The sequence below is a fragment of the Brassica oleracea genome, chromosome C5, assembly GCF_000695525.1.
Source record: "Brassica oleracea var. oleracea cultivar TO1000 chromosome C5, BOL, whole genome shotgun sequence".
Lineage (NCBI taxonomy): Eukaryota > Viridiplantae > Streptophyta > Magnoliopsida > Brassicales > Brassicaceae > Brassica > Brassica oleracea.
In genome coordinates, this window is record NC_027752.1 from 45271795 (window position 1) to 45297895 (window position 26101).

Sequence of the window (26101 nt, forward strand, 5' to 3'; positions counted from 1 at the left end):
TTAAGCCGTCAACCAAGGCTAAAGAGATGCAGTTACAGTACACGGGTCGCGGACGAGGAAACCGCGGTAGAGGAAATCATGGACGCGGAAGCGGCTAAGTGTATTTTATCCTACCACTTAAGTGATTCGAAACTGATGTTTTCGATTGTTTATGGGTTTGTTATTATTCACTTGCTTTGTAAAAGCTTGTTGGACCTTATGATTTCGATGATTTCCTGTAACCGTTTTAATTAAAAAAAAAAACCAATTTGACATTAATCTATTTTATATATTTGATTTTTTTTAAATCTGGCTACGCAACTTCATCCCCACACGTCTTCCTATTGGTAGTTCGAGATTATTAGATTAAATAGTTGTAAGCGACTAAGTCTTCCAAGTTCTCCATTCAATTCCGTGATCGTTGTGTAAAAACCTATTAAATTGATTAGTCGTTTGTATTGTATTACATGGTCACATGTGGACGTCTATTTAGCCTCTTCTGAACATTTTAGTTATTTTCCATGAAAAGGCATTTCTGTTCTAGTACAGAACAAACCTATTATATGTTATACTACATAACAAAGCTGATATGTTGTGGAGTTGGTATTCTACATATTATCAAAAATGAAATTCGCATAAAAGACGTTTTATATTTGATATTAATTAGAAAAAGAATAAACATGGAAGTATATACTTCGAACCTTTAAAACAATCATGGGTGTATATATATATAGAATGTTTATGATTCTATTTATTTAAACCATACAAACTAAAGTATGGTGTTCAAAAATATATCACACAGCTATTATACTTTGCTTTGTAAAAGAACATGGTATTAATCACTAGTGATATATATATATATATATATATATATATACATTCTGGGCCAACTCGAACCAGTGATAATATATATATTTTTTTTTTGTAAACTGGCTTTGACCAGTGATAATAATTCAGCGTGAGTAACGAAAAAACGACAGACATTGAAAAGTGAATATGGAACACGCATGTCCAAATTATAATTCTACAAGAAACTTATTAAGAAACACCAAAATGTCGTAACTTGTCGTTCATTTTCAATTAATCACGCGATGTTCTTGTTGAAAGTTTAGAAAAAAAACTAAATCCCTTTGAACTTGTTAAAGAATATATATATATATATATATATATATATATATATATATATATGTGTGTATGTTTACGCAGCTATACATTACGGTATACGTAATTATCATTTCTCTAGAAGTAAATGATAAAATAAGGTACATGCACGCAACAAGGCGACCCTCGATAATAATACAAACATATTATACCTCCCCTAAAGGTCCTGATTTCATAGTCAATACTACTATTTAGCAAAAAAAATATTTAATGCTACCCCAATATATAGGCAGTAGGAGGTGGGATCATGCCAATTCTTTATTAGCTCAATAGCTCCTTCACGCGTTTTATTATTTTAATCTAGTTTTTTTACTAAAAACTATATATATAGTCAACAAAAGATCTTAGTAATTCTTGTTCGTTAATCATATGTGTGAAAATAATAACAATAATAGTTTTAAAGAAACTTTATAGGGTATGTTTTTTCCTTATTAAACAACTTTATAAGTTAGTTTCAGATTTCGTAACAACTGAGACCACCTCCATGGGCAGTTATAAAAGGGGGTTCTAAGCAAAAGACAAAAAAAAAATGAAAAAGAAAATAAAAACACAGAATCGGTGTTTAATTTGGGATTTTTAGAGTATGTAAGAACCCCTTACGTGTTCCTTTGGTATTGAATAATCCATCTTCTCTCCATCTTCTCTCTCGTTCGATCTCCTTCTTCGTTTGATTCCTCCTCCAACCTCAATAACTCCATCTTCTTTTTCACTTCTGATCTTGATTTCCTTTTTTGTTTGATTCGTTTGATTCTTTCTCTGCAGTTATGACCGTTTCTCCTCTCGAACCATCTTCTTCAACGCGTTTGACTCTTCTTCTCTGGTTAGCTCTCTCTCTCTCTCTCTCTCTCTCTCTCTTTTCTTCTTCAACGTTCCGTCCATAGATCATATTTACTCTGAAGATATTTTTTAGTTTCTGTTTGATTCCTGCAATCTATGTTCATGTGATAGCTAGAATCGCGTTTGATCGATCATGGCTTAAAGGCTAGATACTAGATAGCATCTTCGTTCGTATGTTCATGTTATCTTTCTCCGTTTAGGTTTCGGGGAATCTATGTGTACATTACCGTCGATTCCTAGGACGTTACGATGAACAATAGAAGCTGATCATATTAACGATGATCTCTCTATGACTTTAATTTTGATTGTTGTTCAGATTGGAATTGTGATAAGCTTGTGTAATTGAGAATCTGTTGCTTGCTTCGATAGTTCAGCAAAATACTTATTGTTTTACTGTATGAATCAGAGTAATCAATTTGCTCTGTTCTTTGTTTAGTATCTGAGTTAGCAATGAAGTCAGGAGGATCATGATTGAACCCAAATGCAGCAGCTTACGCACCACTCTCCAAAAGAGAAGGTGATTCTTCAAAGCATGTTGGTGCTGATGCAGCCACACGTGACGTTCAGCACCAACAACCCTATGGTTATGGAGTCCAAGGGAAGGGAAGTTCTCCAGACGCTCACATGAGGGATGATGATTCGGAGACTGATATGGAGATGGAGTTCCTTTTGGCCAACTCCATCTCCGTGATGTTTGTCAGATGAGTCTATCTGTGATGTTTACTTAGCCAACTCGAGGTAAACTTATTTCACTAGTATCCATCTCACACTTAAATTACACTTAGGGTAGATTGTCCACAACGCTTTGTTTCTCTGTGGAAAAAGAGAGAGAGAGAGAGAGAGAGAGTACATTTGTATAGATTTTGAATTTCAAGCTTGGGGGTTGCAGATTAGGATTCTTCTTATGGGATAAAAAGTTGCTTCCATTTTGAAAAATTCAACTTCTAAAATTTTTTTTTAAGAACTTCAAAGAGGTTTTCCCATTGGACCATGACAAATTTTATTACATTAGCAAAGGTTCTAAACTTAATTTAACGTAACTATTAAACTAATCATTAGAACCATTGGACATGCTCTGATGTATTGGAAAGGAAGGAACAATTAAAAAAAAAATTGTTCATCAACAACTTTATCTAGAAATCCATGTTGCCTCTGGAAAAACATGGCAAACGAACAATTTTATCAATTGTATGGTTGTAAGATGTGTGTCTCATGTTAATAACCTTACCGTTTCCATAAATATAGCTTGGGCTTACATAAAAGACCTTAGAAGACCACCTTCTTTGCAAAAAAGAATAATAAAAAGAATGGTAGTAGATTTGGTAAATGGCAAAGATTTGGTTATCTAATCCAGAGCCGCGTTACATTCCTTCTTTGCAAAAAAGAATAATAAAAAGAATGGTAGTAGATTTCGTAAATGGCAAAGATTTGGTTATCTAATCCAGAGCCGCGTTACATTTCTGATTTGCGCTTGTGGCGCCTTGCCGTAATTGTATTTTTTAATGTCTCTCTGTCAATCAGCTTGAAGATAACGACTTGATGATTGTGGAGAACATTGTTTCTCTGTCGGTTTTTATGAGCGGCTTAAAGCCAATTGATAACATGTTATTTTTTTCTGCTGAATTTACTTCTTTATTCACCTCGACATCCTTTGACATCATCAACTTGAGCATAAAAGGGAAGGAAATGCTCGATAAATGATTGACATGTTGTTATGTGACAGGGTTTTGATAACTTTAATTTCCGGTATGGCTGAAATTTTTTTAAAAAAAACTTGCGATCTTTAGCTGCATTATTAGTTCGTAACCAGATTCCGGGGATTTACTAAGTTAATTTCCAGTTTGCATTCTTGTAGTGTTTGAACATGATACTAATATGTTTACACTGTTCCGAAGGTCCCGGGCTCAGTCATCTTTGTCGCGTTATATCATGCTTTTTATATATCAGAGCACAATTGTATAAACACTTGTAACAAAAGGATATTTCCAACCCAACTCCAAAATACTATTTTGATGTTAAATTATAGTGTTACACTAAAATGGTATAATTTTTAGTGTTGGGTTAAATAGTTTTAGTGTGAAAATTACGCTAAAATAGTGTTTTGAAAATGAAAAATTTTTAGTGATGAAATCACACTAAAATAGTGTAATCTTGACACTATAATATAATCATGTTATCGTAAACAAAGAGGAACATAGGTGATATATTATGTAGAAAAAGATTAATTTGCTTAATATATATTCCCTATGTTTCATTATAAGTGTCGTTTTAGGTTTCGGCACACGGATTAAGGAAACAATTAAATTTGTACATTTCCTATAAAAACAATATTACCTATATAACTAACCATATTTCAACCAATAGAAAAATAAATTTTGCATTGAAAATCAAAAACGATACTTATTTTGTAACGAAAAAAATTCTCTAAAACGACACTTAATATGAAACGACACTTAATATGAAAAGGAATGAGTAATACATGCATAAGCATGAGCATAATTAGCGGATAGAAACTTATTGTCAAGGTATTGAATAATATCTATCGGAGCGCACTTGTCCAATTCTAAACGTAATTAATTAACTAACACTCCTAAAAGTCATACCTTTTTTCTTGGGTCTATCAAAATATGTCATATGTTTTGTTTTATTTTCTAAATTAATCATGTTACGTTCAGAACATAAAATACGACATAAAAATCATATTCTTGAAGGATAAACAAAATACATGCACGTAACCGTCGATATCATAATTAATTATAGAAAACTGTGGATAATTAATACTACAAATTATTGGTTGTAGTATTAATTATCCTCAGTGTTCTGTAATTAATTATTATCAGTTTTTTAATGTCTCATTTTAAATTTATTTTTTTCTTTAAAAAGTGTTATTTTACATTTCTAATGCAATTTTTCACATTAAATCCATTTTTATCTTTTGAATAACTAAAAAAGGTTATTTAAATTATTTTCATTTAATTAATTTTACATGAATAAGGATATCTTATGTATATAAAGTAGGTTTGTGCTCTAAGACCATCTCCAACTCAACTCCAAAACACTATTTCAGTGTGATTTTGACATTAAAACCTTCTCCAATTCAACTGCAAAAATCACACCATTTTAGTGTCACACTATAATTTTACACCAAATTTGGTGTGACACTATTCACTACACTATAACACTATTCACTCCACTAAAATACTATTCATTTATTTTATTAATAAATTGTATAATTAAATAAATGGTAAATAAAAAGTTAAATACATATAATATTATAAAATAGCTTTTAGTGTGAAGTTTAGTGTTGTGGTTGGAGAAAAAAAAAATTTTAGTGTTGAAACTACACCAAAATAGTGTAGTTTTGATACTAAAATAGTGTTATGGGTTGGAGATGCTCTAAGCACAGCCCTCCACCTCATCATCTTGAAATGGAGCATTCATTGTTTTACACTCTATGTGAATTTCCTTCTGTTCGTTCCGGAAATGATTGTTTGTGGGCTGGGTGGGTTTTTATTAAAATTAATAGGTAAGGCCCAAAATTTAGCCCGTTTACAGAGCCGAACGGAATTAGGGTTGCTCGTCGTCTTCCTCTTTCACGTGTGGCCGCAACGATGTGATTCACCAACTGAAAGCGTCAATTCCAAACTCTGTAACGTCTCCCCGCTCCTTAAATCATCTCTTTACTCTGAGTTTTTCTTAATTATCCATTCTGCCCACATGAGTCAATCAATATACCTTTTCGTTTTCCCAGTAAGTGGTTGAAGCTTCACTTATAAATGTCTCTCCTTTCTTCGATGTTGAGTTCAACTCAAACTATTTCGAAAAACAAATATTTTCATAGCAAGCGATATGGCCACTTTTTACACGCTCCTTGCTGATATGAGAGTCGGGCGATGCTCCAACACGGCAACACCGCCGAGGTCCGTCTGTTGAGGTTTTGGGAGGCGAGAAACATCAACAAAGGTGGGGAACTGATGAGCCTCGATATATTGCTCATCAATGAAAACGTAAGATCCATTGTCTCATACTAACCCTCTAAGTAATTACAATTACATTTTACCCTTTTGGGTAATTTGACCGATTAGATCTGCACTTTTGTATGAGCTTACGAGCGAATAATGCAATGTTCATACGGTCGGGCTATATTGGAAAAGATCTAAACTTTCAATGATTATGGTTTTTTTTGTCACATTGAATTGGTGGTAACAGTTCCAATGATGCTTTTTGGTTCCTCGTGTCTTTCTAAAGCTTAACCCGTTTGATGGCATTTGATAATGGAATTGGATTTAACATCTAGTATCCTAACGTCTTTTGGGTCAGGAAACATGCAGTTTTGAGAGATGGCATCCAAGTTGCTACAGATGAAGTCAAAGGCCTGTGAAGCATCAAAGTTTGTGTCCAAGCACGGCACTACTTACTGCAAACAGTTTCTGGAGAAGAACAGGCAGTATATCCAGGAGCCAGATACTGTTGAGAAATGCCAAGAGTTGTCTAAGCAGCTTCCCTACACTCGTCTTGCCAGGTCCTTTTTCTTAACTCTCTTATCTGATTATGGATTCGGTTTGATGTGTTTGTTAGATTTTAATTGCGTCGCGTACGTAAACATTGTTTTTAACAGCTTTCTTCTTGCAGTAAAGATTAAAGCTTTTATGTTTATGTATGTTGTTTGTAGTAAAGGGTAAATATGGTCTGTCCTATGGCAGACTCCTTATCTATGTAGAAATATGTTTTTAATGTGGAGTTTAGGAACCTGTGAGGTGGGCAAATAAACCTCCAAAGATCAAAGAGAGTAGAGTTAGCATCAGTTCAGACATCAGCTCAGACATGTACTCAAGTTTTCTGTTTCTTCAAATCATCAATTCTTCACCATTTCGAGGATATTTGACCGGAACCAGCGTCCACCAATTCTAAACTTTGCTAATTAAAGATGTAAGTTTAACCAATAGTTGAAGCTATTCCGCGTTTATTGTTTATTGTTTCTTACCCTTTTCTTTGTTTTGTTCTTTCGTAGGAGGTGATAACAACGCACAAGATGACATGCCTGGAGCAGGAGAAGTGACTACTAAGCCTTACAAATTAAACTGTGAAATAAGTTCCCCCTGCAACAACCGCTGGATTCGCTGCTTGTGGAGATACAAAGGGAAATGCAACTGTTGTTTGTGGAGTAACTAATGAAGAAGCAAAGTTGCAGGGGGATAGAGTAAAAAGCCATGTACTTCTTAGCTTTCTAGCTAGCGAGTGGCCAAGTCTACAGAATTTTATCTTCTTTAACGCTTGGAATAATTGTTTAGGGTTTCATTGTTTCCTTGAATCTTTTCGTTGCTGGTTTTTTTTACATTGTTTTTTCGTGGCTTGCTCACTATGTTTCCTGTTGGGTCAATTCATTTGAAAGTAAACTCAGAGTTTGATAGTTGTATGCATGTATTTTTAATTTGTTATATACGAACTCGACCTCACTTGCAACCCAGGTTGACAACAGGTGGATACAGTTAACCATCGAGAGCCCAACAATATTTTCGATCTCCACAAAAAGACATGTCGCACATTCACACAAGTCAAATACTTAGGTACAACACATAGCACTTATATTCGAAGAAACCAAATAAAGAGCACAGAGTTGTGATTGTTAACAAAGTTGAGATGGAGATTGAATTGAGCAGAACTTGCAGAGTACATGAGGAAGATGTCTTGTTGTGGGTGAATGGAAAGGGGAGTTACAAGAGATCTTTTTCATCGAGTGAAACATGGGAGGTCATCAGGGAAAGACATCAACTATGTCACTGGCACAATGCAGTTTGGTTTAAATATGCGACTCCAAAATACTCGTTTATTTTGTGGACTGCATTAAAAGGAAGACTTCCAACTGGAGATAGAATGAGGCAGTGGGGTGGGAATGTCAATATATCATGTGTATTGTGCAACGAGCCTCTCGAAACTTTGGAGCATCTATTCTTTGATTGTGTTTACTCTGCTCAGATTTGGGAGATTTTGATGAAGGGTATTCTTCGAGATGTATACACAGTGCGGTGGGAAGACTTGTTGAGAATAATGAGAGACTTTACAAGGGGGAAGATGCAGTTGTTCCTTATAAAATATGTGTTTCAAGCAGCTGTGTACATGATATGGAGAGAGAGAAATAAGAGACGCCATGGTGAGGGTGCAGTGCCATCGGTCCTCTTAGCAAAGTTGCTTGATAAAAACATGAGGAACAAGCTTACTTTAATACAGAGAAGAGGAGATATCAAGATGGGAGAAGGGATGCAACATTGGTTTGCTACAAGATAGAAGTTTTTTAAAATTTGAGAATTTGATATAGAAAAGTGATAGAAGTTGATACAAAAAGATTAGAAAGGTCACACATGATGTAAGGAGGTCTTTTTCTTTTTGAAATCAATTTAATATTCAATTCAAAAAAAAAAAAAGAAGAAACCAAATAAACTGTATAATTAATTTAGATTAATTGATTAACTAAGTTCTCGTTTTAGACCTATAATGAAATAATTGCTATTATATAGTATGGAGATGTAGGACTTAAATAAGAAACTGGTCTCTATTCATTTTATGACTAAACAAAAAAACAAACTCGAAAAAGTTAAAAGTTACTATCCCTTGAATCCGAATACAACAACATAAAGCAATGTCAAGTACATGGCCGGCTTCAACATTTGATAGACCTTGGGGCAAAAAAAAATTAAAAGGTCCTCGAACATATAAAAACATGAAACTTACAAAATTATTACTACGATTAAATACTAAACATGAATGTTTACCACAAGCAAACACATATAATATTTTGCAACTTCTGTGTATTAATGTAACCAACAGTTTTTTATTTTTTTATTATTTATATAGCAGGTTCATGATTTTCATTTTCATTTTCTTCGATCACAAATTTTCATAGAACTTTTATGTGATTTTTATAAACAATTCTGCTTATTTTTCTTCTTGATGTTTTGATAAGTAATCCCCAGTCTTAATCTAACCTAAATATCAAATAAAAATAAAAATAGCACCTTACAATATGAACTCCCAAAGAAATGTTGAATCTGAAATTGTAATGAACCAAAAAAATAGTTGCACTATTCAACATACACTATTAGAAATCATATATAATACAACCATTAAATCATCACTGAAACAAATTAGGAACAATTGATATGGATAAACACATAAATAGACAAAAGTAAATTGTAAATGTTTAGATGTTCAATAATACCGTAGTGTATTTTGGATACATATTAGGAATTGAAATCATGTTTGGACTGTTTGGTATAAGTTCATTTTGGGATTTTGAATATTTCGAGTTCTATCAGATATCCATTTAAGTTAGAGTTCAGTTCGGATAAAACACATAACCCGAAATATCATAAAAGAATATCCATCAGTATTTATGTCGGGTTCAGATTAGTTCAGATTCATTTTTATCGGATCGAATTCGGTTCAGATTTTCGGGTTCAGTTTATTTTTCCAGTCCTACATTTTTTCTTTTCGAACATCAACTTTACTTTATGTTTAAAGTTCAAGTATATTAACTTTATTGTGACTATCAACTATTTATTCTATTTTTATTGAATCGATCAGTGAAAACCACTTATGATATTTCTCTTTGACCTAACCAACTTCAAAACAAAATGATATAATAGGATCGCAAACAACTATCAAATGGATCAGAAATATTATCACTCTTTCAACATATTTGCAACTTCAAATATTTTGAAATATTTTATTTACTAAAATCATAAAATTAATTTAATATTCATTAAAAATAAAACATATTAACCCGGCGCGTAGCGCCGGAATACCACTAGTATTAATATATTTTACAATTTTTTTAATATGTGTGAAATATATCAAAATAACACTTTTAACGAAACAAATATAATACTATTTATTACTTTTTCTGTTTTACAATAAGTGTCTTAAAGGTTTTTGTATGTAAATTAAGAAAATTAGTAACTTTTTTTGTTTTACCTTTATTTAATAGAGTAGTTTGTTTGGTTTTGTTAACTAATAAATTAAAAAAAAAACTGAAAATTTTATTTAATGTATGCATTGAAAATGTAAAATGAGACTTATAATTATATAAATTTTAAGAACTAGGACGATACATAATATGAAACGAAGAGAGAGTAAGAATATATGTTGACACAAGAAAAAAAATTAAAGCTGCTTCGCTCGTTTTCTTATTTTAATTTCCTAAAATGGACTAACATTTTTTTTTACTAAATATGAAAAGTGAAAAGTGAGTATCTAACTAAAGCCCGTTAGACCAACACCAATTTTGAACAAGAGTAGGGGTTAACATGAGTTATCTTTTCCTGACCGTTAGACCAACACCAATTTTGAACAAGAGTAGGGGTTAACATGAGTTATCTTTTCCTGACCCAATCTGTTAATTGAACATACTTAAATTCCTAAAACAATTTTAAGGGAGTCCATTAGGCCCGCACATATTTTAAGCAGGAGAGAGGGAAATAGAAACCTAACTAACAAACAAACAAACAAAAACTAATTGAACTTTGTGACAAAACAAAACCTAACTGATGATACCATAGTTTCACATTAAGAGGCTACTTCAGGCTGCCGTTGGTGAATACGTAAAAGATGCGTATCAAAAACTTCCTAAATGATGTTGGTGAACACGACAGTATAATTAGACGGTGACCGGTGCCGTCTTAACTAATATAATAGCGATGGGCAAAATATAAACTATAGACTTTTTTATAATTATTTTCTATATTTTTTCTCTATATATTTTTTAACTTGAGTTCTAAAACCTAAAAAAAAAAAAAGTATCTCATAACTAATAGCAAAAATATAGTTTTTTTATTGTTTTGTTTTTAATAAGTAAATTCAGTTTACTTAATTATGCATTAATTTTTGATAATTTTAACAGATTGAATGAACATTTAAAACAACACACAAAAAATTATAGATCCATGGACCTAAGGCAAATGTCTATGTTGCAATGGGTAAGAGCCGGCTCAGCCGGTGACACTACAAGAATGTAAGCTGGTACTTAGTAAAGTTTAAAATTAGATTACTCAAGTGGCGGGAATTTAATTAGGCCCTTAAAAGAAAAAAGAATCTCAACAATGGCTTTTGTCCTAAAAAGACTCTAAATTAGGAGATGACTTTGGATAAAGAGACGACTCCTCAGGATTCTATCAATAAATGAAGCTAAGAAAAGTGTCCACTCAATTCAAATTGAGAAAATCAAAAGCATTACCATTTATAGGATTAGAGTCTAATTAATAGTTTAACAAGAAAACTAATACTCCTACTAATATATTCATTGGTCAACGGAAAACAATTAAATTAGTAACCAAATTCAAAACACAAAGACAAAACCCTTTTATTTCGGGTGTCTCGAGACGAACATTAAAAGTTCAAAAATCCCTTCTATTTGTTTCCTACAATCCTCTATCTTTCAATTTCTTAGGGTTTTTGAGAAAAAAACGTTAAAAGTAATTTTAATGGTGGTAGACAAAAGCAGCGAAGCTTCTCCTTTGTGTTGTGCTCTTCCAATGTAACTCATTTCTATGGTTTTGTTTTTCTTTCTCGTTCTTGATTTAGTCATGTATGTAGACAAGAAATGATGTCTGAATATTCTTTCATGCTACTCTTGCAGGTACAGCCCAAAATATTCAAGTTATGCCACTGAAGAAGATTCAAACAACCTGAACCATACTCCAAAACACAAAAGAACCAATGCTTTGCTCACTAATTCTGCTTCAGCTCACGGTAACAACTACTATATGCTTCCTTTGTTCTCTGTTTCCTCTGTTTTATCGTGTCCTTGTGTTTATTTTTTATTTTAAATATATCATTGCTTGTGCACCAAGAAACCTAGTCTCTTGCATGGATCTCACCAATGTCTTGTCTTGTCTCTCTCTCTCTTATCCTCACAGATCTGAGATGTCAAGGGGTAGAGAAAGAGAAGCAAGATACTAACTCACCGAGAGGAGTCCTAGAAGCCTGCTTAACCCGATGCTCAATCTCCTCGACCTCGTCTTCCTTAGACGATCCTCCTCCAAATAGAGAAGCTGTTGAAAACGCAAACGCAGACGCAGAAGCACGCATCAAGAACCACAGAGCATCTTCTAACTGGGGAAAGTTCTTCAAACATTGGAAACGCAAGTCCATGAAACGCCTCTCTTCCTTTCCTCCATTAGCACATAGACGCAATAAAAACGTAGATCAGCACGTAGACGTTCTGAACGTCCACGATATCTACGACTTTCAATCATCTCTACACAGCTTCTCAATCACTGACCTAGAAATCGCAACTGATAACTTCAGCCCCGGTAACGAGTTTAAAACTTTCCTTATAAATGTTTCAAAAAAAATAAATTGCCTTATAATATTATACTACTTTAGGGACTGTTTGGTAACGACTAAGAGACCTACTAAACTATTTGCAGAAAATATAATCGGAAGAGGCGGTTACGCAGAGGTTTACCAAGGGATTCTACCAGAAGGGAAGCTAATCGCTGTGAAACGTCTCATAAAAGGCACACCAGACGAGCAGACAGCTGAGTTTTTGTCCGAACTTGGGATTATAGCTCATGTTGATCACCCTAACACGGCCAAGTTCATTGGTTGTTGCATCGACGGTGGAATGCATCTCGTTTTCTGGCTATCTCCTCTTGGAAGCCTAGGCTCTCTCCTCCATGGTTTATGTTCCAATCCTAAATTCTCCTTGAATCATACTTTTTTTTTTTTTACATCAAAAAGCTATTCTATCGGTTAAACTAGAGGTGATTTGGGAATCCAGACTTACCAGACCGGGACATCACAACCATAAAACAATAAATCTCTATGAAAAGTTCTCGGAGTCTTAGCTAAAGCATATGCCGTCTTGTTCTGGGCCAAAAACATGATTACTTTTAATTATTTATTTATTTTGACAATTTAGGATCATGCAACCTATATATAATATTTAAAAAAAAAAAAAGGAGTTAAGGCAAATGTTTTATCTGGTTGTGCCCAAAACCGACCATGGTCATATATTTGTTCTAAGTATTCTGTTTATTCTTTGCAGGACCTTCAAAAGATAAGCTTACTTGGAACAGACGTTACAAGGTGGCGTCAGGAACAGCAGATGGACTAATGTATCTACATGAAGGTTGTCAAAGACGAATCATTCATCGAGACATTAAAGCTGATAACATTCTCCTCACCGAGGATTTTCAACCGCAGATTTGTGATTTCGGATTAGCCAAATGGCTTCCTAAGCAATTGACGCACCACAACGTATCCAAATTCGAAGGAACATTCGGGTAACGGTTTGTATATAAAATGTTTTATGGAAGTTTTAAATGATTCTGTTTTGTATATGGTTTAGTTGAGAGTATGTTATGTAGGTACTTTGCGCCGGAATATTTTATGCACGGAATAGTTGATGAGAAGACCGATGTTTTCGCCTTTGGAGTACTTCTCTTGGAGCTTATAACCGGCCATCCTGCTCTTGACGATTCTCAGCAGAGCCTTGTCTTATGGGTGAGTATACGGACCGGTTTGATATATGAGGCTTAACCTAACCGGTTTCATAGCTAATTAGAAGTTCCTTTTATTATTACGTGTTTGGTACACAAGTAATGTTTCGTTTTATTTATGGCCACAGGCCAAGCCGTTACTAGATAAGAAAGAGATAACGCAATTGGTGGATCCGTCTCTTGGCGATGAGTATAACCTAGAAGAGCTTAGCCGGTTAACTTCCACGGCTTCTTTATGCATCGAACAGTCTTCTCTCCTACGACCTCGGATGAGCCAGGTACAAAAAGATTATTCCATCCGGTTTGGTTCCGGGTCACATGTAGTGTTATTCAGTTTGAGCTCTAAATCTTTTCTGATTCTTAAGTCCGGATTAGGCGTCGTTTGTGATCCTTGTTTGATCCGTTAATGGTTATATTATCTTTTCAATGTATTCAGGTTGTGGAATTATTATTAGGTCAAGAAGGTGATGATATGACTCTAAGAGAAGACAAGAGAAATATGATGCAACGAACGTATTCTGAAGATTTATTAGATAGTATAGAGTATAACTCAACTAAGTACTTGAGAGATCTTGACCACATTCGAGAGGTTGCTTTAGCTTCTTGAAAAATTAAACAAAAATTATTATGTAAAAAAAACTATTTAGGTTTTTGTTATTTGGAGAATGTAAATATGAAATTCAAGTCTAGATATAGTAACCGTTTCACTCATTTTAAATTCGATTTCATACTACTAAAACATTTTCATACGAAAATTACTACAAAACAATTTTACAACACAATTCTATATATCTATGACTATGAGACTTTATGTATAGGCATATATTTGTATCACACTGAACCGCATTATAAAGATTCACATGTAATGGTTCCATTTTACACAATTTTAAAAACATTTTGATAAAATAATTTCAAAAAACTATATAATTAGGAATAAATCGATTTTTTAGGATTTAAATCATAAATTTACATGGCATTGAAACATTAATGAAACTTTAATCAAAGCTACTTGATTAAAGGAATACTACTAATATTTTGGTCTAGTGAAAAAAATTGAACCGGATAGGAAATATTTATGACTAATAAACCGAAGAGACTCATAAAATCGACTGGTAGACTAAACTTAAAAATTGAACCGGATAGGAAATATTTATGAATATTTTGGTTTCGAGTTTTCGGGTTTAAAGATTTCAACCTCATTCAGGTATTTCTAAATTTCGGTTCGGATCTTTGCGGGTTCGGTTCGAGTTTGGATAACTTATTTAAATTATTTTTAAAATTTTAATATTCATTATATGCTTCAAATTTCTCAAAACCTGTAAAATAAAATAATATTTTACATATAAATTTGTATAATATATATCTAAATACCAAAAATTAACATATAAATTGGTTTGATTTGAATATTTGGATAAAAAATTAATAGATATTTCAAGTGTTTTAGTGTTTTTTTGGCTATTTTAGACATTTAATTTTGACTATTTATGTATATTTTCAAGTATTTTAGACAACTTAAAAGTATCTTATATATTTTAGATGTTTTTAATATATATTAAATCTAAAAATAAGTAATATATTTAGGTATATAAATGTATTTCGGTTACATTCGGGTACCTGAGATATTTCGTTTCGAGTCAGGTTCGGTTTCGGTAATTTTAAACCCGTTCGGATATTTAATCAATTTCGGTTCGAATTCGGTAATATTTTTTCGGATCGGATTCGGTTATTTGGATCCAGATTTTTTGTCCAGACTTTGCATGTGACAGCCACTTGCAAGTTGCAACAATACAGATTTACGAAAATATCCTCGTAACTGACAGAAAAGATCGATAAGATATCCCACCCCTTAAATTCTGGGACCCCAACTTTTGAATTTTCGAATTTTCGAATTTACCCCCAAATTGGGGTCTCTTTATCCTCCCAATCTCCCTCCCTCCTCTATATCTGCAACACTCCCATCGAAATCCTCAAACCCCCATAAACCCTAATCCTCCGCCGCCACTTTCCGCAACTTCGAGAATCTCAATGGCCAAGAAGAAAGGGACGCGTGAGAGTAACGCCACGTTCGACGATACTCCACAAAGCCACGACGAGAAAGCTACTAAACTTAGCCGGCAGTCTTCCATGGAAGAAGACCACCACGAGAAGGTCCAGAACCTGAAGTCTCTCAACGCGATGCTCGTCAAACAGACGGTTGAGAAGCGGCAGCAGATCGATTCGCTGGCAAATGCCAAGACCGAGCTGGAGACCGAGCTGGCTCGCTACGGCGCCGAGAGAGGCGAGATGCGTGGCGAGTTGGATCAGGTTAGGGACGAGAACCTGGGGCTGAGGATGGAGTTGGGGTTGGTTATGGATTACGTCGGGTGTAGGTTTAGGGAGATGGGCCTTGGAGTGGAGAGGGTTGCGAGGGAGAGGGATGTGATCAAGAACGAGTTTGAGTTGCAGTGTGGGGAGGTGAATAAATTGAAGGAGAGTGTGGTTGTGCTTGTGGAGGAGAGGATGGTGAGAGAAGAGGAGAGGATTGAGATGGAGAAGGCTATGGAAGAGAAGGAGGAGGAGATTGAGGGGTTGAAGAGAGAAAAGAATGAGATGGAGATTGTAAAGAGTGATCAGAGAGGGGAAATCGAGGAGTTGGAGAGGAAGTTAGGCGAGGTGAGTGATGCTGTGGAGAGTTTGAGGAAGGAAGAGAAGGCTTTGAGGGGTGTGGTTGTTAGGTTGGAGAAGAATCTTGATGAGTCCGTTGAGAAAGAGAGGGTGATGATGGTGCAGATTGGTGTTATAGGGAAAGAGAAGATGGTTAAGGAGTCTGAGCTTGAGAGGTTGAATAAGGAGAAGAGTTCAGTTGAGAAGCAGATGGTGATGGTCAGTGTGCAGTGCTTGGATAAGGCAAAGTTGATTGACCAGTTGTGTAGGGAGAAAGTTGAGCTCGAGGAGCGTGTTTTTAGTGGGGAGGCAAAGCGTGTTGAGTTGAGTCGTAAGGTTGATGAGCTAGAACGTGCCGTTGCTGCGCTGCGAAAGGATTGTGTTGATCGAACCGAGACGAATGAGAAGCTTCAGTGTAAAGTTGGAGAGCTAAGGGATGCGCTTGAGCAGGTTGAGGTCGAGAGAGAGGAAGCTGGTAAGGCGCTTGATGAGGAGAAGAGACACGGAGAGGATCTCAAGGCAGATGTTTCAAAGTCAGAGATGATGATTGAGACAACTCTAGTAGAGCTTGAGAAAGTTAAGATCGAGCAGGAGAGTTTATCTACAGCAAAGAATGATCTGGAGAAACAATCCAAATCACTGAAAAGCGTAAAAGCTGTACTGGAAAAGAAGCTTCTAGAGCTCACAAAAGCTATCGATGCTCTGATAGAGTCCGCTGGAACGGATGCAAAACGCAGCTTGGTGATGCTAAAGCGCGCCGCATCCGCTGTGTCGCACTCAGATAGCGAGCAGCAGAAGCAAGAAAACGGAGCGGAATCCTATGCCTTGGAGCTAGAATCAATAGAGAAAGCGTTCAAAAACAAAGAGAGCATAATCGAGGAGATGAAGAAAGAAGCCGAGTCAATGAAGCAGTCAACAGAAGAGGCGCACAAGAAGAAGAGCTTCTGGACAGTTGTTTCCTCCGTAACAACGATTTTTGCTGCTGCATCCTTTGCCTATGCCTCTAGGACTCGTTAAGCACACCTCAACATGGTTTTTTATCCCCCTTGTTCCCTTGATTAGCATCTCACTAGAGCTGTTTACTTGATGCCTTGCAAAATAATGTTGTTTAGGTCTCAACAACTCCTAATATGAAATATAATCTTTCATCATGAGCATTCGTTGATTTTCTTTAGCCTTGTTGAGTGGGTCAGTGACTGAGAAGCAAGCAAAGGTTGAGAACTTTCAGGTCTCAGAAGCTGTCTTGAACATTAGTCATATGTTTTTGTCTGGTGTGAAAAGCCACATTATTCACAAATTTCTCTTCATTGAAAAGAGTTTGCATACTCATGGAGTCATGGTCCATTCCGTATGTGGTCTTAGTTAAGGTGGACTCCGCTTCTTTTGTCCTTTTTAACAAGCTTTAGCTGTTCATCATTGTACCAACTACTATGCCTTTTTGGCCTTTTGAAACACTATCATGCAAAAGATCTAGTCTTTGTTTTGTCGTTGTGATGATGTTAAATCAATGTGAAAGATTCAAAATACTCATGGTTAAGTGCAATCCTCATTTTGTAAATACATCAGAGTACAATGAAAAAAAGGAGCAAAAATACAATACAAGATAACTCCATAAGCTAAATACTACATACATTCTTGGAAGTATATATCCATTAACTATCACTCCAATGCTGAAGAAACAGCTTTATAGTTAAGTAAAGACTAACAACTACAAGCCCAACATTATAAACAACAAAAGATGTCACTACTACTTTGTTCCTTTCCAAGTCTCTGAACGCACTTCGCTGTTCTTCTACTGGCTTTAGGCTTTTCAGAGTCACAGTTGCACACGCTTCCCACAAAACACCACACAAACTAACTAAAGCAACCACTAAAACCTCAACTCTCCGCGTTAACAAACGCAGCAATCTCATCCATAACACTGTGAAAATAACTATTATTAGGCAAGAGGTAAAACCCAATAGTAGCCTTCTCCAAATGCACAAGCCTAACCTCTTTCCCCGCTCTCTCGAGCCCTTCCGCGTAAGCTAACTGCCAATCCTGAATCAAATCCAAACCCGCCACAACGACAAGACTCTTGGGAAACCTCAACCCTCTTAAGCTCTTCGCTCTCGCCCCAAACGGGTTACAAGCAGGATGCTCTCTATCCTCCCCTTCAGGCAAAAACGCTTTCCAATACCAATCACGGTCCCTAACCGTCACAAAGTACTTCCCATCAAGACGCTTCTCAGACTCAGTCCTCTCCTCCCCACCGAACATGGGGTTAAGCAGAACGTTCCCCAACACATCAATCCCCGCTTCACCGGCCTTTAACGCCACGTTGTGGACTATGTTCCCACCTGAGCTATCTCCCGCTAAAAAGACACGAACCTTCGAGTCTTTCTTGGACTCGAGCCACGTCCTCGAGTTCACCCAGTTGAGAGCCGTCCAGCCATCGTCGTAAGCGCAAGGGTAAGGGCTTTCAGGCGCGCGGCGGTAGTTCACAGAGACGACAACGCAGCCGCCGCACGCGCCGACGAGCCTGCGGCAGAGCGTGTCGTAGATCTTGCTGTTGGATGAGGAGTGAGCGAAGCTGCCTCCGTGGAAGAACAGTATCACGGGGACTATCTCGTCATCAAGGGGCTTCTCGAGGTCTAGGACACTAACAGGTCCCTCTTGGTCTGCGTAAGCTGGTCTGTAGACTCTGCTTAGGAGGCTGGTGGTTCGGTCTATCACCACGTCGAATGAGAACACGCCGTCTTCAGGGTTGGCGTTTGCGGTGACTTTACGGTCAAGGTACTCGGCTAAGTGGCGGTTGAACGTTCCGTCTGATCGACGGAGGAGGTTGTAGGATAGTTTGAAGGTGGAGATTAAGACCCATGTGTTGAGAGGAACCACTGTCTGCATTAAAAAACAAACACGATTAGAGTTTAATAAGCAAACATTAACACACAAATACACAATCTTTTGATTCAAAAATCAAAACAAGAAAGCACAGAGAGAGAGACTATCAAACAAAACGACACGTTTCATCACCTTAGCTTTGAATTTCTTTATTTATTTAAAAGATTGATGTAGTAATCCAATCAAACTAATCTAAATAAGCTCAGACACAAGAGCAGAACCGTAAGAGCATCAAGAACCTAACTTAAACCGGAAATAGAAAGAGACCCATTTGTTTTCACTCGATTTAGAAACTTTTAAAACAAAATTAAATCCAGATGCTGCAATACTTACCTTGCTATCAATAAGATTAACTTCATCGCTCGCAGCCATTGAACCAGAAACTCCTTTTGTTAAGACAACACAGAGACGCGATTGAGATCGAAAGGACGAGACTTTCCAAGTCGAGAAGCGAAAACTCGTGGCTTGATTTGCGAAAGTTAAATAACTTCAGATCAAATGGGTTTAGTAGCTTAAAGAACTAAAGCATAAACACAAAAGGCTTGAAAGGAAAAGATTTATAATGCGCCAAGAGGTAGAGGATAAGAAATATCTGCGTATTTTAGCATGGATACGATCACGTGGTGTAACGTGCGCGGTTAAGTCGGACGCGTCCATTGTAGAGCTGGGGAGCAGGGCTGGGTAAATCAACCGGATACAAACAACCGAACCGAACCCGATCCAAAAAAGTAGTACCAAATTTGAATTAAAATTGATTAAATATCCAAACAGGTTCAAAATTTTGGTATTCAGAAAACCGAAACTGATCCGAAGTATTTCAGATACTCGAATGTATCCGAAATAGATTATATATCTAAATATATCATTTATTTTTAGATTAATGTATATTTAAAACATCCAAAAATATATAAGATACTTTTAAGTTGTCTTAAATACTTGAAAATATATACAAATCAAAAGTAAATATCTAAAATAGCTAAAATATACTTAGAACACCAAAAATATTTGAAATATCTATTGATTATCTATCAAAATATTCAAACCAAACTAATTTATATGCTAAGTTTAGGTATTTTGAGATATGTTATTCAAATTTATATGTAATATAGTATTTTATTTATAGATTTTGAAAATTTTAAAATATATAATGAATTTTAAAATTTTAAAAATCATTTAAACAAGTTTTTCAAATCCGAACCGAACTCGTAAAGATCCGAACCGAATCCGAACAAAAATTTAAAAATATCTGAATAGGCTGAAATATTTGATTCAAAAAATCCGAAACTCAAATAGATCTGAACCAAATCCCCGAACACCGACTACCAGGGAGAGTGTGTGTGAGAAGACTGTTTGGTGGGCCTCAGAGAAACTAATAAAAAAAAAATAGCTTTAGGTTAGGCCCTCTTAGCTTTATTTCTTTTTAAAAGTCTTTTAATTTAGATTTCTTTTCCTAAAATTGATATTTTTTCGAGTGTCACAAACACAAAAGAGATAATATTTCTAAATTGATATTTCTTTCAAGTGTCACAAACACAAAAGAGAGAATATTTCCAGAAAAATCTGTGAAAAGGAGAATTTTATATATAAAAATTGTAGTATATTCTTCATTCATGTCATATATAGCATCAATACTATATCATCAACAGAATAAAGAAAATGTTCCACGACATCTTGTGCTTATTACATTCGCTTGGAAAATCGAATAAAAAATGTTCACAACAGTATCTTTTATCTCTGGATACCACTTAATGATTAGTAAATTAAGACAGCTGGGTTTACTGGCATGTAATTAATATTTACTCTGTTTCTTAAATAGTGCCATTTTAGCTTATTCTTTTTTCCTGTTACATAAAAATTATCGTTTTAGATTTTCACTGCAGTTTTTACTTATTTTCAATTGAATATTAATTGTAAAATAAATTGATTTAATAAATAAACTTATTTATCTCAAATAACATTGTTCAATTAGACGTAATTAATGAAAACATAAATACATTTCAATCAATTTCTTAATATGTGTAAAAAATGTTTAAATAACACTTATAATGAAACCGATGGATGAAATATATTCATGGAATTAACTTTTTATATGGAGTTGTATTAATGTCATTGTTGATAGCTGTTACCAAATAACGACAAAGAAAAAAATAGCAAAATCACTCTTGCCGACTAGCCAGCATACCTAGCTTCGTATGTATGTCTAGCAACTGCCGAAAATCATACGACTATTCTGGATTTACAAAGATAATTACAATGCATAATCAAGAGTTATATATGGATACTTTGCTCAGTAACGCAGCTGAAAGAGTTGTATATACGATAATACGAAGCTAATCAATAAGACAATAATCTATAAACTATCCGTTTCCTCTCCTTAGTAATCATGCATACTGATTAGTATGTTTTTTTGAACAAGATACTTATTAGTATGTTAGTCAGCACCAACATGAAAGAACGAACGAACGAACGAAGCCGACATATTTGCTCTCTAACGTATTTAGTTTTATTCTCTTTTGTCACTATCTATACTCCATATATGTATCTCTATGTAAGCTTCAAAGGTCGCCGACTTTTGACGTCCAAACATAAGCAGATAGAGAGCAGATTAACTTCTCCAAACAGATGTAAAACTTTTGGTTTACATTTGTCAATTTAATTTCAACTATCAAAAAACTTTTGCTAGCTAGTACATAAACTTACATATCCTCAGGTCTCGTTGTTGCACAGTACTCTTTTAAAATTATGGCTACCTGAATTCCATTACATTTCTTAAGAAATAGTTAGAATCTATAACTAAGTTCCGAATTAGATATAGGTAACAAAAAGTTAGGAAGTGACGTGTTGGTTGTAAAATACTAATGGTTTATAGCAAAACTATGAATGTCTTTTGGAAGCATTAGGGTTTGGCAGTCAACATCTTATGGACAACAGCTTGTTTCCTACTTTTATATTTATTATTCTCTCAATTTTTATAACATTTTTAAAATGTTCTTTTTTTCATTTGTTTGTCGTATTATTAGGGTTTCAATTTCACCATCTCACCTGTCCCTTTCTTCTTTATTATTCTTTGCCACTTCCTCTAACCTTTTATCTCTTTTCCATCGTTCTTCCCCCTCAAATTTGTTTTATTCATTTATCACTATATCTTATTTAATAATTAACTTTTGTTTTTATAGATGGAGTACATAGCAAAGTAGATGGATCGTGGATGCAGCACTTATTAATTACGACTATCTATGTATCGTTATCATCATCCATGGGCCTTGTCTTTGTATTCTCTCGGATGTCCTAGTGCATTTGCTTTTGCGGTTCTTGTTCATCAACATGTTTTGTAAAACTGTAAACATAGACTAAATCCAATTAGTCCTCACAACAAGAGTCACATCTTGAACTAATTATCATATGAACACAATCCCACGAGAATTAATTAGACAGCATTTGTCCAAAATCATTCATAGCATAAAACTATGCAGTTATTATACCCTTTTTTCTTAATATTCTATATCAAAACATTTATTATTAGTAAGAAACAAAACTAATCATTTCATATTCTTATTTTTTTCTTAACATTTAGACCAAAAAGAAAAAGAAACAAAACTAATACCATCACAAAGCTTTCGCATATGAATATATTATGCTTCAGGAAAGGAGTATTATATCAACTTCTTTACATTATAAGTTAAAAAAAAAAAAAAAACTTCTTTACATTGTGAAGTTTCTCGTATTAATAATACATATTGGGCCATCCAGAGAAAATAAAACTTATTAGGCCTACAGATAAAGTATATGGGCTTATTCATCTAATACTCAGCCTTTTAACTGTTTAAGTGATTAAGGAAGATTTGGACCAATTTGGTCAAAGAGTCAAAAACAATATGTGTTCAAAAAATACTAAAAAACTAAGGACACTTCCGTTATTTTTTCGGTTCGGTTCGGTTTGGTTAGTTCGGTTCTAATATTTTTCCAACTGAAGTAAACCATAGTTAGTTTGGTTCGGTTTGTGTTCGATTCGGTTTATATTCGGTTTGATTTGTATTCGGTTCGATTTAATTGGATTCTTTTTAGTATAATTTTTCTAAGAGAAATTATGTTTTACGACATAAATTATGTAAACATAAACTATGTGAACTAAATTCAATATAAAACTGAAACAAAAACCTTTAAAAAGTCACAAAAGTATATATAAGAATTAAAACAAATGAAAATTGACTAAAGTAAAAAAACGCAACATCATTAGTAATGTCTCTTATATATCATTAAAATTAAAAAGTCTCCAATGAATGAAATATTTTAAATCAAATATTTTGATGATTACATATTAGGTTAGAAGAATATATATTAATGAATAAAAATGGAAAATATGTGGTTTAGTATTAGAATTTTAATATATTGGTATTAATAATATTTTTAATTTAAATAATTACAAAAACACATCGATTTCTCGGTTCGGTTCGGTTTTAAACCGAACCATTCGGGTAAGGGAAATCTTCAACCGAATGGTTTAAAATAGAATTTGGTTCGGTTTGAATCGGTTTCGGTTCGGTTAGTTCGGTTTGACTCGGTTCGGTTCTGTTTGTTTTTTTTTGCCCACCCATATAGAAAACAATACTATGACATAAGCTGATCCTACGGCTTCAAATACATTAATCTAACGGCTCTAAAACAAATGATTCCCAAAAAAAGCAATCATAACTTTTTTGCGTCTCCCTCCATTTTTAGCAAAACACCATCACTCTCGATTCCATAATTTCTCATCTAAACCGAGAAGATAAAGGAGTAAGAGAAGAATATCTGCAGGTTTTCTCTATCCTCAAGCTCGAAAAATCCGATCTTGAAGCTGCTGAAAGTCATGATGGAAGCAGATTCCTCTAATCTCCCTCGAGAAGTCACGCCAGAGCAGGATCCGGCGCCGGCGACGGAGCGAGATGAACACCAGACTAGAAAAAGGTTTAGCCTTTCTTCATTGGTTTTTGTTGAGTTTCTTTCTCAAGAGGCTATTTGCATTCACTCTATGCTTTGTTTGTTTGCTATATACATGATTCTCTCTGAGTTTTGTCTGTTGTTTGATTTGAAACTCACGAAGCTAAAGGTTTAAACTTTTTAAATGGGTTTTGTTCAGTTCCTATAGAGGGTCTGATGTAGTTGTTTCTTTTGAACTGTGCTTAGGAGTCGTGGCTCTGATTCGATGCTAACCGAGGGTGCTTCTTCGGGGTTACATCAACTCTTAGATCAGCTTCAGGCAATATCTTCACCTGTTCTTCAGTTTACAGACAAGTGGAGAGAGATCCACGAGGAGTACGCTGCCTTGCAAAGTTCGCTTAAGAAACAAGCCGTGAGATTAGATCTGAAGGACAAGTCTTTGATGGAAAGAGTTGTGGAGTTGGAGAAGAAAGAAGAGATGTTAAAGGGTGTTGAAGAGAGGGAGAGGAAGATTGGTTTGCTTGAAAAGTCACTAGTGGAGAAAGAAAAAGAGAATGATGTGAAGCAGTATCTGGTATCGTCACTTCTCAGGAGATTGGAGTGTGAGACAGCGAGTGAAGCAGCGAACGTGCTTGAAGAGAAGGAGAAAGAGGTTGAGCGGCTTTCAAAGTGGAACGATGAGAGGTCACGTGAGCTAGAGAAGGCTGTGGAAGAGTTTGAAGCTAGGGAGAAGAAGCTTAGATTACTTGATGAAGCTATTAAAGAGAAGGTGAGTGAACTGGAGAAGAAACATGAGACGTTTTATGCTGAACAAATACTAAAAGCTGAGGAGATGGAACTGAAGAGAAGAGAAATGTTGGCTGAAGTGGACAAGAAAGAGAAGAGCTTTGAAATGGAACTGAAAGCTAAAGCTGATGAGATGGAGGTTAAGGAGAAGCAACTTGAAGAAAGAGAGAAAGAGCTTGACTTGAAGCAGAGAGAGTTGGAGAAAGTCATGGAGAAGCTTAAAGAGAGGGAGTTACAAGAGCGAGCTGAGACTTGTAAGAGATCTAGCTTGTTGGCAGAGAAGGGAACTGAAGCTGGTTCAACTTCTGCATCATCTCCACAACAAAGAGACAAAGCGTGTGAAGAAGAGACTGAGAGAATAAAGATTGTTGATTCAGAGTTTCATGACTTCAAGAACACAATGAGCTCTTTCTCGGTTGACAAAATATGGGCGCTTTACGATCCTCAAGATGAAATGCCTCGGCTATACGCTAAGATCAAGAGAATCAACAAGTCCAGGCTGAGTCTCGACGTGACATGGCTTGACCCTAAAGAGGATGAATCAGTTCCCGTTGCTTGTGGGAGGTTCACACGCGGGAGAGGAGGAACAGTGAGCTACTTGGCGTTTTCTCACGAGCTTAAACCGATCATACACGGCAGGAACATCTCTGTGAACCCAAAAGAAGGTGAAACATGGGCTCTTTTCAAAGACCTGGGACAGCAGCACAAGCCTCCTTATAGATACGACTTGGTAGAGGTCGTGGTCGGCTTCAAGGATCATCAAGGAGTTGGAGTGGCCTACCTAGGGAAGGTTGAAGGGTTTGTATCGGTATTCAAACACGCTGCACAGGGTAGAGTCGTTAAGCTCGTGATCAGACCAGATGAAATGCAGAGATTCTCTCATAGAGTTCCCTCGGTTAGACTGAGTGGAGATGAGAAAGAGGGAGTTCCTGCTGGTTCTTTTGAGCTTGACCCTGCTGCTGTTCCAAGCTACATACTCCTTGGTGGAGAAGGAGCCTGATGTGGTTCAAGTTGGCTCTGCAGAAGACGTCCCTCTTATTGTCTTTTAGATTGAGGTTTGTGTTTTAGTGACTCTGATGTTAGTTCTTGTAATAAGTAGAAGTATCTATGATTGTCAGAAGATGGATTTTGTTAGTGGCAAACAAACAACAATATGAAAATAGTATGGTTCTGGTTACACAAATGAATCTATTAGAGTGTTGGTTTACAATGGTTTAAACTTGGCTTATTCCGGTTGAATCTTACTCTCTCTCTCTATGTAAAGAGAAGAACAGATTCCTTTTAACTTGAATAACAGAATTGTTCATCAATATGTAACAAACTCTCTCTCTCTCTCTCTCTCTCTCGTTTATTCATGTAACAGAAACTAAGCATCATTTTCTTATATGATTAGG

The 26101-nt window shown here is 35.4% G+C and overlaps 4 protein-coding genes across 4 annotated transcripts; 3 read left to right on the forward strand and 1 right to left on the reverse strand.

Moving 5' to 3' along the window:
• The first annotated feature begins 11382 nt into the window (after positions 1–11382).
• LOC106293553 (receptor-like cytosolic serine/threonine-protein kinase RBK2) lies at positions 11383–14186 on the forward strand. Its single transcript, XM_013729234.1, has 8 exons — positions 11383–11506; positions 11609–11721; positions 11889–12284; positions 12402–12653; positions 13022–13259; positions 13344–13479; positions 13604–13753; positions 13912–14186. The coding sequence occupies exons 1-8, from the start codon at positions 11454–11456 to the stop codon at positions 14080–14082; spliced, it is 1509 nt and encodes a 502-aa protein (XP_013584688.1). The 5' UTR covers positions 11383–11453; the 3' UTR covers positions 14083–14186.
• A 1209-nt stretch (positions 14187–15395) lies between these two features.
• On the forward strand, positions 15396–17283 carry LOC106295181 (cingulin). The gene has a single exon (XM_013731012.1). It carries the CDS (start codon positions 15501–15503, stop codon positions 17133–17135), a length of 1635 nt encoding a protein of 544 aa, XP_013586466.1. The 5' UTR covers positions 15396–15500; the 3' UTR covers positions 17136–17283.
• A 368-nt stretch (positions 17284–17651) lies between these two features.
• LOC106295182 (gibberellin receptor GID1A) lies at positions 17652–19538 on the reverse strand. Its single transcript, XM_013731013.1, has 2 exons — positions 19335–19538; positions 17652–18998 (listed from the first exon to the last, which is right to left on the reverse strand). Exons 1-2 carry the CDS (start codon positions 19371–19373, stop codon positions 17997–17999), a joined length of 1041 nt encoding a protein of 346 aa, XP_013586467.1. The 5' UTR covers positions 19374–19538; the 3' UTR covers positions 17652–17996.
• A 4172-nt stretch (positions 19539–23710) lies between these two features.
• Positions 23711–25914, forward strand: LOC106292742 (trichohyalin). The gene is made up of 2 exons (XM_013728394.1): positions 23711–23948; positions 24168–25914. The coding sequence occupies exons 1-2, from the start codon at positions 23851–23853 to the stop codon at positions 25705–25707; spliced, it is 1638 nt and encodes a 545-aa protein (XP_013583848.1). The 5' UTR covers positions 23711–23850; the 3' UTR covers positions 25708–25914.
• Positions 25915–26101: the final 187 nt, after the last annotated feature.

Bases quoted from the DNA above. Each gene is read 5' to 3' on its own strand.
- LOC106293553 (XM_013729234.1), top strand. From the start codon at position 11,454: ATGGTGGTAGACAAAAGCAGCGAAGCTTCTCCTTTGTGTTGTGCTCTT. The intron at 11,722-11,888 runs GTAACAACTACT...TTATCCTCACAG, and splicing joins TAATTCTGCTTCAGCTCACG to ATCTGAGATGTCAAGGGGTA. The intron at 13,260-13,343 runs GTAACGGTTTGT...TATGTTATGTAG, and splicing joins AAATTCGAAGGAACATTCGG to GTACTTTGCGCCGGAATATT.
- LOC106295181 (XM_013731012.1), top strand. From the start codon at position 15,501: ATGGCCAAGAAGAAAGGGACGCGTGAGAGTAACGCCACGTTCGACGAT.
- LOC106295182 (XM_013731013.1), bottom strand. From the start codon at position 19,373: ATGGCTGCGAGCGATGAAGTTAATCTTATTGATAGCAAG. The intron at 18,999-19,334 runs GTAAGTATTGCA...TTTTTAATGCAG, and splicing joins TTAATCTTATTGATAGCAAG to ACAGTGGTTCCTCTCAACAC.
- LOC106292742 (XM_013728394.1), top strand. From the start codon at position 23,851: ATGATGGAAGCAGATTCCTCTAATCTCCCTCGAGAAGTCACGCCAGAG. The intron at 23,949-24,167 runs GTTTAGCCTTTC...AACTGTGCTTAG, and splicing joins GAACACCAGACTAGAAAAAG to GAGTCGTGGCTCTGATTCGA.